General features: G+C 40.6%; 1 protein-coding gene across 4 annotated transcripts in view; it reads left to right on the top strand.

Annotated features, from left to right (window-relative positions):
• The window catches only part of smad10a (SMAD family member 10a), a 30,517-nt gene that overhangs the window by 8,524 nt on the left and 8,918 nt on the right, over positions 1 to 13,075 (top strand). For 3 of the 4 annotated variants that reach the window (XM_067611695.1, XM_067611694.1, XM_067611691.1), the window contains 9 exons: positions 4,345 to 4,519; positions 4,745 to 4,768; positions 6,160 to 6,372; positions 7,195 to 7,452; positions 9,256 to 9,357; positions 9,629 to 9,682; positions 10,414 to 10,597; positions 12,005 to 12,173; positions 12,353 to 12,491. In XM_067611695.1, coding sequence (XP_067467796.1) covers positions 4,345 to 4,519; positions 4,745 to 4,768; positions 6,160 to 6,372; positions 7,195 to 7,452; positions 9,256 to 9,357; positions 9,629 to 9,682; positions 10,414 to 10,597; positions 12,005 to 12,173; positions 12,353 to 12,491 — 1,318 coding nt within the window. The remainder of the gene's footprint in view (positions 1 to 4,344; positions 4,520 to 4,744; positions 4,769 to 6,159; positions 6,373 to 7,194; positions 7,453 to 9,255; positions 9,358 to 9,628; positions 9,683 to 10,413; positions 10,598 to 12,004; positions 12,174 to 12,352; positions 12,492 to 13,075) is intronic. The other variant, XM_067611692.1, reaches the window with a different exon arrangement.

The raw sequence follows: 13,075 nt of genomic DNA, 5'->3' as shown, positions 1-13,075 counted from the left end.
AATATATCCAGTAGATAGCAACATTCTATCAATCTCTCCGTAACCCTTTCACACCTGACCTGTGGTGCAGTTCAAACAGACTGGTGGGTTTGTCCGTTTGGTTGGGTTTGTGTAAGCTGGTGTGAAAGCTGCTGCTGTCTCTCTGGTGCAGACGAAACAACCAGACTGAGACTGTCTGATAAGGAAGGTCTCAGTCCACTTCCAAGTGAACCTTGGTGTAGTTTTGTTAGTGCTGTGAAAGCAGAGCAGACCAACATGTAGATGTGTGATTTTAGTATACATTCTTATGTTCTAAAGCTAACGCATTATTCAATCCATCAGTAGGTCACAAGTGTCAAGAGAGCGATCTTTTGACCTGTATTAGTAAATGTATTTGGTGAAACGGTAACACAGATGCGTCAGCACATGAGTGTGCTGTGTATTTTAGCAGTTATTAAAAAGTCAGTGAAACATAGTGACCTCACACTAACTATCCACCTCTGTAATATCATGCTAGTCAGTCACCAGAATTAGATTTTCCTCCATGGATCAGGATGACATCACCACAACTGTTCAATACATTAGTTACCTGTCGAGCCATGTGACTCCATGTCTACAGATCTTGTTTTGTTTGTAATAAGGCAGTGTGAACTAAAAGGATCTTTTTATTCTCAGTCAGCCTCGTTGTAGATTTGTCCCAGTGGCCAACCATGGTCCTGCAACACAAAACAGCCCTGCAGCCATTGAGACACATGTGAAAAGACACATCAAATGGCGGACACTGTCAAATTATTACCCTTTACATAGAATTTCCAAACCCATCACTACATGATGGTGTAAGATGGTGGATGATGGTCAGGATTTTTTCAGCAGTGGTGCTGTTGTGTATGAGCAGAGTCCACAACGCCAGGACCGTATTAACACACGCCGGCAGTGGAATAACTTTAAACTACTTGTTGTTCCAGATAGGTTTATTCATGGAGTCATGTGTGTAATCATTTACTGGAGCTTTTGATACCAGAAGGGCTCTGGAGGTCCAGATAAGTGTCATTGAAATAAATGTCAAAAAATGAAATGCCTCAACACAGTTGGGGGGTTTGGAGGTTCTCTCTTGAGAAAATTTGATGCTTTTTGACTAAAAACTTTGCATTTTCACATCATTTTGGACCATTATCATTACAATATTTATAAAAAAAAACAACACAAGTTGTAGTTTTTCACAGTACACTCAGACATTAGCAAGATGAAAAGTGACACAAATATGCTGACTGATGAAGTAAGCATTATGTCCTGAAGTAATCCTAATTCACAACAGCATTTCAATTGATTTATATTTTAAATATAACTAAATAAATACGTTTTGAGAGCAGCAACAGCAAAGTTTACAACAAAGAACAACAAAAAGAAACAAATGTAAAATGTTAGTAAAATAAATATAATAATAAATATAAATATTTCTGACATCAAAACATGGAGTGAAGTTTTGAAAGAATGAAGAACACTGTCCTCTGTCCTCCTCATTGTGCTGCTGCTGTGATTCACTGCCAGCAGGTACCACTGGTAGAGGGGGAGGGATGGGGGGGGGGCTGCCATCTCAGCCAGCAGCTACATTTACAGGAATCTGACTAATTTTAATATAAGTGACAAACTAAGCTAAACATTTACAGCAGCTACATACAGACAGCTTTCGTTTTAGCTTGTTCATAACACTGTGGTTGAACATACAGGCAGTTGAGCAACTTGAGTAAAACTTTATCTGTCACTTCACCTGGTTCATTGTCTCCACTGTGGCCTCTCCCCTGCTGTGGAGGAGCTGAGCCCCACCCTATCACCAATCTTGCATGAGTGACTATTACTTCAATAGTTGTGGAAATGGTTTTAGAATGATCATTTAAACCTTCACACATGCAGTTTAGCATCTTTCACTGTAGCTCGTATCTGCTTAGGGTCTGACATCTGACCCCCCCCCCCCCCCCCCCCCACCCCCCCCCCACCCACTGCTACAGGGAGGGGTCGTTGATTTTAAACACACAACAAAATCCATTTGTTGTTTTATTCTGCTAACTGTCACCTGATGGAATGCAGCCTTGACAGCTGACAGGATTTACTGTTCCACACTGAGTGTAGTAGAGGTCAGTGAAGCTAGGTGTTTCTTGAATCCTTGTAGGACAGAGAGGAGGTGTTAAAATGAATAACACTCTTTCTAAGCCACTTACAATTAACATCGGGCCTCCCAGAGCTGCTGCCTCTCTCCACTGCTTTATTCCTCGTGCACAAATAATTGTATTACTCGTGATGACTGATGACACAGTTTGGCACATTTACTGTGGATTAATAACAGGTGATAGATAGTGGTTGGGTTAGAAACAAGATCAGATATATCAGCATGTAGGAGGGAGGTGTCTAATATTGTGAGCTGGTGCAGTGATCATAACCTTCAGCTTAATATTGTAAAAACTAAAGAGATGATTGTAGACTTCAGGAGAGGAGAAGGTGGAGAAACTGCCAGGAAAGCAGTTGAAAATAGACAAGACAATGTTCTAACCTATTTAATATCTGTGAATTTAATTCTCATCATATTTGCATAAAACAGTAGCCAACAGATGATGCACCAGTTGGTTTTACCTCCTTGTTCTCCTTTTCTTTTAACTTCTTCCTCATGTCAATAAAGAACACAGTTTCTCCTCTCGCCTCTGATATAAAACATGATCAAAGCTGATAGTGCGTACGCTCACATCCATTATGATACACTTGGGTATTGGACTTATTGACAAATAGACCCAATATGTGGTGGTGAAGTGAGATCCTACCCGACCCGAGCAGACTTAGTTGAATTTTTAGTCGTGTCTGGATTCCTCAGGATCAAGTGGACTCATGGAGAACTTTAGTCACCCATTATAACAGTTTCTAAGCAGAAAATCAGTCATCTTACTGCTATATAATACAGTTCATTGCACATAGTAGGAAATAAACACCTATTACAATAACAGAACTATTGATGTTACCTAAAGAGATAAAAGTGGTATTTATGATACAAAGCAGCAGTTGATCACTTTGAGCTGCACAGACACTCAAGCTTTTGTCAGACTGCAACGTGCCATCATCTGGCAAAGCACTGCGTCGGCCAATCAAATACATGCAAGCACACAATCCTGGTAGACGATTGTGTAACATGAACGGTGTATTCTGTCTCTTCTGTCTATGTTGCCATTGTTGTGTAAAATCCTGTCTCATAGCATTAAAAACACTGTGCTGTCTGGTGTCTGATAAGACCTCAAAGTTCTGCTTTTTTCATGTCTCATGGTACATGAAACCACACAAAGCACTTTTCACACTGGGCAGTTTATGCTTCATAGCGCCTTCAAATGCATTTAAACACAGACACATTTTCCCCAAATACTGTAAATCTGCAGTATTATAAACTATAAGCTTATTACTATCACTAACCCACAGGTGATTTATGTTGGGGGTGGGTTGGGAGGGGGATGTGAATGTGACATTGTCTTGTGAACTACAAGACAACATAGAAAAAAGGCATATAACTACTGTTGTAATGGACCAGAATCAGTTGATAGTATAATAAAGTGACTGTACATACAGTATATGAACTCAAAAGTGACTCTTGATAGACTTATGTGACGAGCTGAGATGAAGGAGCTCAGCAGTGTGTTTGCTTGTCCTTGTGTCCTCTATTCTATATTCAGAAAAATTAGAGCTCATTAGCACATGTTAAGCCAACAGTAAGAACATCTGTTGTCTAATATTGCAACAGCACATCATCACAGAGAGCTCTGTGAACTCACAAAGAGCATCTCATTTTGAAATACACATTTTATTTTCTACTGGCCACATGGCCCGGTGCAGTCTCTCTATGCCACACATTTCTTCCACAGGAAAACCAACTCCAGTCTGTATTTAAGTAGAAAGTGGAGTGGCCATTTTCAGCAGTTTAAGTGTTGAGGCCAAAAATTCAAAACAACAGTGCAAAGAAACATAGTGAAGCGTCTGCTCTGCTCTTCTTCTGGGCTGCGCTGGTTATGACAGTCTGTGGAAGTGTTATATTTAAATGTTGATTTGCCCTGGGCAAACATTTTATCATTCAGACAGCAAGCAGACTGTAGACATCTGTGAGATTACAAATATATATCCAAAGATACAAGCCAGTGCTGAATAACAGGCTATCCCCCTAAGGTTTGCATAGGAAACGCTGTATGACTGAATCACAGAATGACATCCACAGCACTGAGAACACAAATGGAACCAGAATGAAGTAGCTGTAAAAAGAGTGACAGTCCTTGGAATAGATTCATTGGCTGGTACAGAGTGTGTTGGAACTGTTGTGACAATGCTGTGCTCTCTCCTCAGGTGGCAGGAAGGAAAGGTTTTCCTCATGTGATTTATGCACGGCTGTGGCGCTGGCCTGACCTCCACAAAAATGAACTCAAGCATGTCAAGTTCTGCCAGTACGCCTTTGACCTGAAGTATGACAACGTGTGCGTCAACCCCTACCATTATGAGAGGGTGGTGTCACCGGGCATCAGTAGGTTCATAGCTTTCATATTTCAAAAAGCAGCTCTCATCAAGACTTCACAGGTTTCACTATCTCTGTGCTAAAAGTTTTATCATTGACTGATATTAGTAAGCATAGGTAAACAAACGTTATATATCTCATCCTGCTGAAGTGAGCTGATTGATGCTTCAATTTCTGTATGATGTCTTAAGTTTTCATGTTTTCCTTTCTGGTTCTCTCTGTCCTCTCTGGCAGTTGGTCTCAGCCTCCAAAATACAGGTGAGTTCCATCCTACAGCAGCACATCATGATTGAAATGTACTCATGTGATCACACTGTCAGACATGTTGACCTCCCTGTGCAAAAGACAGACCAAGAATTTCATTTCATTTCAAGTCAAGCGTTTCAATGCAGTCGTACATACACAAGGTTAAGACACAATAAAGCACTGTGGCTTATAAGTTTGTGTATATATATTAGTTTAAACTGGCTAGCCAACCTGAGGCAGCATAGGAGTGATGTTGAAAAAGCTGCTGAGAATTGAGAATGAGGTGGGCCATACTTAAAGCAGGGTGAGTTAAAGCTAAAGCCTCTTTCAGACATGCACCTTGTTAAATAAATGTGATGGTAAGTTTGCTCGTCGGTCTTATGTGTGAATAAGAAATTCTTCTCATGTCAGATAAAAAAAGCTTTTCTGTGCGCCTGTGGTGCGGGTTAAATAGACTTTAAAAAGTACAGCATGTAGGCAAGTAGGAATTAAATGACAACTTAATGCCTTTCTATGCTTATGTGAGATGTGAGAAGAGGTTGTGAGAATTCCTTTCTCTCATGATGGACATGAATTAAGGCTTCAAGTGCAAAATGAAATCCATCAGTAATGCAGAAATCACTGTTTTCTGATGTCACTATTTTCCAACTCAGCACTGTTCTCCAGCACTGACAGTCTATAGGCCAGTTGATAAATATAAGTGGTCCTGTCATAAGGAACAGATACCTATATCTGAATGACAGAGATGATAGATGAGCAGTGTTACAAACTCACCAGGAAACTCTTAATAGACCACTTTCCTTCCTTCAGTCGCAGCTCATACTTTTCTCAATCACAAGGTGTATGTCACAACTTTAAACTGAGACAAAGCCTCAGGTACTCTGTCCTAACCACAGGGGGGAAAGTGTGTGGTCACAGTGTTAGATTTAAGAACACAGCAATGCATTTCACAGCAGTGTGTCCCGGAGGGGATTCCAGTCTGTGTAGTTTGGTGGTCACTAGTCTGATTGAAATACTTTCTCTCTCACTTCCCACTAACAACAGTTATGTCACTTACATTTGTGCAGCAAGTTTTATCATTAATTTGATAGATCTCTAACCTTGTAGAAATAAAATATCAGTTGGAATCTAAATAGTTTTGAAAAGTAATCATCAGAAATGCATCCATGTGATACTGTAAAGTCTCTAGTTTCACAGCAGTAACCTGGCTGCACAGCTATGTTAATAAGGTCCTTACATGGCTATAAATAACCAATAATGGCCTTTTCATTAGACTGTTGGAGTGTTAATTACCTGAGCACTAGTGATATTCAGGACCTGGCTGATTGTTTTCAACCTGGCCTTTAGATGCAATACCCTGCAGTGGTCCTTCACCCACCCTAACCTCCTCCTGCTCCCTACAGCACCACCAGGCGGGCTGATCAAAGAGGAATACATCCATGACTGTATACAGATGGACCTCCCACCTGGCATGCCTCTGTCTGACCACCAAGTGGCCCTGAAGCTGCCTCCTCCAGACCACTACGGCCAGCCCCTGCCTCCCCCACAGATGTCCTCCGAGCCCCACGGACCCCCACCTGTCACCAGATACACTAACCTGCCTGTCTCACCCAAAGGTCTGTATTCATTATTAGATGTTTTTATCACTGTGGCTGGCTTTTTAGTAATAATTATTACATGAATGTTCATTGTTTGAAGTTTGAATAATGTTACAATGGATCAAAGGACTGTGTGTAATCTGATGTGTTCAGATCCTCTGCATGTACAGGGGCACAGTACTGAGTGTAGGTCACACATGTTGTAGTAGCACTCAGAGCCCAACACATAATGACTGTAGTTAAATAGAGGAAAACAGAGGAAAATATGCCTGAAGCATAAAAATACATTTTGGTTGTTTTCTGTGCGTGAAGCGTGAGCTGAAACATAGCCTGTGTGGACAGCTGTATTAATTGAAGTAGAAGTGTGTCTGTTCCATCAGACATGCATGAGATGGACAACTGGAAAAATGTTTCAGGCTAACACAAACATGAAAGCTAATGTTGTATTTGATGGAAGTTTAAATAGGCAGCTGTTCACCAGTGTGTTCATCATACCAACATTAGAAGTTTACAGCTTCTTCTGCTGCCCCCAGGTGGCAAAGAATCAATGCAGCTTTAAAAATGATCATTCAATTGGATCGTGGCAGAAAATGCATTCCATGTACGGGTATGGGCTCAGATATATATAATATATATATATAAATATTCAGAAACATGGTACAGTATTGGCAAATTATTAGGAATCAGTATTTACAGGGTTTTTTTGCTTGTTGGACTAATGGATTTGTTTGTTAGTTTGAATTTGGGCTTTCAAACACCTATACCTCAGAGCAGACATTTCTCAGTACAAATACTGTGTATAAGTCAGGCCTGATGTGTTCCTCGGTTCATCTCTTGCAGTGTCCGGCTCTGGCTCCATGCTACCACTGCAGGGCGGTCATGGTGACAGCCGTCTCCAAACTGCGTCTCCACAGGCTCAAGTCATGACTCCAGCACCACGTCCCCCAACCCCAACTCAAACCCCTCCTCAGCAACAGGGTTCCCAACAACCCCCGCAACCCCCACACCCACAACAACCCTCCCTACCTCCTCCTCACACCCATGGACAGAACGGGTACAGCAGCAATAAACACTCTCAGAGTCAGGCTGCCTTCCACAGTGAGTTCACACACACAGTACATGCCTACACACCTGTCACATGTACTTATACATGGATATTTAACAATAAGAAATATATTTACATTCACCCTGTTGTAAGTGCTATTACCTGTGCAGGTTAGGTATTGGGTGTAAATTTAGTTTTGATCTTTTTATAACTGCAATAAAGCAAAACATTTTAAAGGAAACATTCTACAGTCTCTGGGAAGCTCCTTCTCCTCTAGTGCCACCATGAGGTTAGCATTTGGTTGTCAGTGAAATGTCTGGACAACTAGCGGATGGATTGCCATGAAATTTGATACAGACATTCATGTTCCTCTCTGGATGAATTGTTATCATTGTTGTGACTTTTCATCAGGTCAACATTTTAAATTTTAAAATACGCTGGTTTATGTTCCCATCAGCCTCAGCTGCACTTTGTGTTTGTGCTAATTAACAAATTTTAGCATGCTAATACAGAAAACTAAGATGGTGAACATGCTAAACATTATGCCTGCAAAACATCAGTATGTTAGCATTGTCCTTGTGAGCATGGTAGCACTGCTGTGCAAAAGTACAGCCTCACAGAGCTGATAGCATGGCTGTAGACTCATGTTTCAGACCTGAATCAGTGAATCAAATCATATAAACAAGTACATGGTATCATAAATACCTACAAAATATGATTATAGAGCATGCTAATCAGAAATATGACACAGTTTCTGGTAGGAAAGCTGCTCAACATGGTCTTGGTTACCATTCAAGTCATGGGTTCATGTGTTTTGATTTAACTAGAGGCAACTGCATCTTATAGCCAATGTTTAGGTTCAGCACTGTAAATTACTGCATAATCAATGTAATCATATTAACTTTCAATATCATTCTGAATCTTTGCTCATATAAAGTTTTGCAAAAGTTTTCCTCTAGAGAGTGTCTAGATCTCTGTGAGAAGAAATGTTTCTTTATGTTTATAAAATTAATATGTTATAAAGTGTGTATATTTACATGGAATTGGGGTGTAATCTTGTCAAAATTCTTCATTTCAGGAGCATTATCTAGAAATCAGTACATAACTACAGTTAGAGTTAGGGCTGGGTGATTAATCCAATTTTTTTGCAACGATTATGAAAACAAGATAATAAAGATAAAAAGATAATTGTGCTGCATTCCATTTTGCAATGACACTCTGGTTTTGTCTTGTGTTATAAATCCAGTGCATCATGCGTTGGAGCAGCCAGACAGCACGATGAGAGACAGATGTGTCTGAATTCAACAGTCAAATGTTCAGTGATGGAAACGGACTTATTTAGACATCTACAGGCTACTTTGTTTTAGTTTCAGTCAGACTCGGGTGCTATTATTTTAGATACAAGGATGCTTCACTGCGTGTAATGATCTCTGCTTTCATCCAGCTGCTTGGCGCCGTGCTTTCTCTGTCTGCAGTCTGTTATTGTGCACATGCTTACTTTAGAAACCTGGTTACACATACACATGGCAGAGAAATCAGTGTTCTCCAGGGAGTAAAATCTACCTGTGGAAACCAGGTTTACTCTGATTCAATACTCCCATTACAGAAAGCAGCTTTTTTGTTGACATGACTTTCTGGAGAAAACCAACTGTAAACAAGTGCATGTAAACACACTGCATGATAATACAAGTCAAAGTACCATGATGAATGATCATTTTAGTATTGATCACTCTCCACTCAACAAGCATCTTAACAATCGCTACAATAGTATTATTATAATAAGTAATATACTGAGTGATTATTGTATTGTATTTTAACACCTAACATGAGTCATCTTTTACTTTCCTGTAATTCAGCAGTTTGGACAGGCAGCAGCACAGCCTCCTATGCTCCAATAGGACCCCTGCAGAATGGGCGTGGTCACCAACAACCTCCCCTCCATCATCCAAACCACCACTGTAAGATTCTTCAAAACCTGTGTTTTTTGTTTGTTTTATATGAAGGTATTAGTGCAAAGATTATGTCAGAGTGAAATAGCTTTTATAGATCTTAATGCCTGTGGTATGCTTATAAAACTTGCATGCACACTCCTCCACCACCCACAAATTGTCAAATCAGTTAAAAAAAAAATTCAGTGCGGCATACAGCTCTACAATAGTGCTGAGTGTTTGTTTTTTGTTTGTTTGTTTTTCCGCTTCAGACTAATCTACTCCTACATCTGTTTTTCAGGGTCTCAGCATCACGGTTCAACCTCTTTCCCTCCGTCTGTGTCCAATCATCCAGGTAAGAGACAGTTTATCTTGATTGTATTGTGTCAGATTGAGACATTAACCTCTTAAACTCAACAAGGATGCTGTGTCCTTGGCCGACATTACTGTCTCTCAGAGGCTGTGGCTGGCTCAGTTTTAAAGCAAGCTACTGGTATCATATGAAACTAGATGACCTAAGCCATCCACTGGTACCAAACCACAGCATACATTTTCCTATGGTGTTCCTCAAGGTCTTGGTATCTTAAAGCTGGAGTGCGGGGTTTTTGTCTCCCCCTTCTGGCAGTGAGAGTAAAGGGGGGCGCTCAGCTAATCACAGCTGAGCAGCACACTCTCATACACACCCCAAATGACAGGCACACAGAGAGGGCCGGTAAAAACAGATGTATTTTTCTGAAAATTGTATTTTTCTGACAGCCCACCAGAATTAGTCCCAGTATGCCAGCACACCACTGGCTGTAAACTACTGTTGCAGCTGTAAAATGGTAGATAAATTGTTTTGAGCTTTGAGAAATTGAAATGTTTTACAACCTTTGAGTGCTTTGACTGAATTTTTTGAATGCATTTTCTTATTTCATACAAATAAAATAGACGCACACGACAAACACCTACTCTAGTTAAAGTGAACTGAAAACTCCAAATCTCCAAGGTGTCTTCACAGATGTTCACAATAAACAATAAAAGTGATATTTCAGACATTGGTAACTGCCAGTCTGTCACATACTGTCTGCTCTGTTGTCATTGCAGGACCAGAGTTTTGGTGCTCTATCTCCTACTTTGAAATGGACGTTCAGGTGGGTGAGATGTTTAAGGTGCCCTCCAGCTGTCCTGTAGTGACTGTGGATGGTTATGTTGACCCGTCAGGAGGCGACCGCTTCTGCCTCGGCCAGCTGAGTAACGTCCATCGCACAGATGCCAGCGAGAGAGCCAGGTGTGTGTGGTGAAATCAAACATTCTGTTACTCCATCTCATAAATGCATTTAACATCACACCTCATCACCAAACACATGTTATTAAATCAATGCGGTAATAGGGCAAAAGCAACAACCTTTATGAATCTTACAGTTTGAGATGAGACTGTGTCAGTACAACAGATATAAGGTCTCCGTATGCTTTAAAGAAATGACATGTTGTCCTGTGACATACGTATTTCTAGCTGTTAGGAACAGCACAGTGAAAAGCCTGCTGTCACACATCAAAAAAGAGAACTTGAGAGAAGTTCAAAGGCGCCTACTGTCACACAACCCTGTCCAATCACTGTGTAAAGTGGATGGAATAGTTCATTTCACAGGCATCAGAGAGCTGTTGAGGACTTTCCAACAAGCACTTAGTTTGAAGCATGCTGAGACCTTTAGGGGCCTTAGTGCCCTTACAGGAATAAAGTTATAATTTTCCCACAGTAAAAGCATAATATTATAGGAGTGAAGTTTTAATGGATTCTTTCTCCCCTTGTTTCCTGTCTGTCACTTCACTGTCAACTGCACAATAAAGGCAAAAATGCCCCCAAAAAAATCTTTTAGAAAAGGAGTGAAAGTCAGTGGGCTTTATAACTTACAATAATATGAAATGCAGCTAGACTCATCACACATGGCAGCAGTACAGTATTGTGTGCATAGTGTGAACAGGATCCTCTGGTATCTGGCTCACAGCGCTCTGTCTGACAGACCCTGTGGTTGAGTGTCATTCATCACACTGAGCAGAAGGGCAGGAGGTGGCACAGCTGAGACAGACACAACAGAGCTCTATGCTGCTCTTAAGATAATGACATTCAATACAAATAGTAACAGTCAGGATATACTAAAACACGCACATGTCATCCAATCTGCCCAACTGAATCCTAATATATATACATACATATATCTTTTCTTTTCCCCATAATATTGAGACTTTTCCTCTTTATTTTTGTAATATTATGCATTTTAATAATTACAGCCTTATTGTCATAACTTTACCTTTTTCTCAAATTATACACCTGTATTCCTAAAACAGTGACAGTGGCTCTAATAATTAACCTGATGCACCAGATGGTTTGTTACAACAAAAAAAAACCCATCTGAGAAGCTGTCCTGGAAACTGTGAAAAGGGCAGGCACTTTCAAAAAAATACTTGGCAGATGATTGGATGAACCATCTGTCTGTCAGCGTTTATCACCGTCATACCTTGCAAGGCAGCTAGATTCTCACGATCACATATAACTTGAAGCCCGACGAGATGGATTCTGCCAAGATCTCATGATGTAGTGATCTTGTGTATCCGGCTGACTGGCAAGGTAACCTAATAATGTCAGAGCAGTGTTGTTTCAGCTCTGTTTGTACTGATGTTTTTCTGTGTGTTCCAGGTTACACATAGGTAAAGGGGTGCAGCTGGAGTGTCGTGGAGAGGGCGATGTGTGGATGCGCTGTATGAGTGACCACGCTGTGTTTGTACAGAGCTACTACCTCGACAGGGAGGCAGGCCGAGCACCAGGTGATGCTGTGCACAAGATCTACCCTGGAGCCTACATCAAGGTCTGAATCCAGCTCCCACACATTAATCACATTTTTAGACTCATATATGTATATGAATGTAGCCATTATTAGATGCAAATAGGTAGCTGAATGCATCGTATTGTAAAGTGTTATTGAATAATGAATGGTACTGTGCGTCGTCAGGCTGTTGAAGTGTAAGCTGCTTGTGTCTTGGTTAGGTGTTTGACCTGCGGCAGTGCCACAGACAGATGCAGCAGCAGGCAGCGACAGCTCAGGCTGCAGCTGCTGCACAGGCGGCTGCTGTGGCAGGAAATATTCCCGGTCCAGGCAGCGTCGGAGGCATCGCACCTGCAGTCAGTAAGTAATGTTGACACTTTGCACATTTGACATTTACAATACATGATGGAAGCCAATTTGAAATGCAAAATGCACTGTGCTGAAGCATGTGTATATGTAGTCTTTATTTTAAGTTTGCATTATACTTTTTGGGATTTCTATGTTATATGTACTATGTACTGCTGCTATGGTGTAGAAGATTGGTTACTGGTTAAATAATGATAATATACTTTAACCAGGTGATGGCTCATGATTTCTCCCTTTTCTTTCTGTGTGCATCAAAAACAAACATCTAAATATAGTGACTACATTATAAAAGTTGAGAATAAATACATACAGAGGTTAATTGTCTGTGTGTATGTGTGTGTGTGTGTGTGTGTGACTGTTGCTCACACTTATACCAACATCTAGAACTGGCTCAAAGTTGCTGTTTGTAAACCACATGAGCATACGTGTGAATTCATCACATATGAAATGTCTACATGTAACTAAATGCTGCTCCACATGTAATAAACATGTGAAATGTGTTTTACATGTTAGAAATGTACATGTGTTATTAAATGAGGGGTTACCTGGTCAGCCATGTCCACTTGTTACTGTAGGAA

This window comes from Thunnus thynnus, chromosome 15 (assembly GCF_963924715.1).
Source record: "Thunnus thynnus chromosome 15, fThuThy2.1, whole genome shotgun sequence".
NCBI lineage: Eukaryota > Metazoa > Chordata > Actinopteri > Scombriformes > Scombridae > Thunnus > Thunnus thynnus.
The sequence above is the reverse complement of the archived record's forward strand: the minus strand, read 5'-3'. Positions and strand labels throughout refer to the sequence as shown.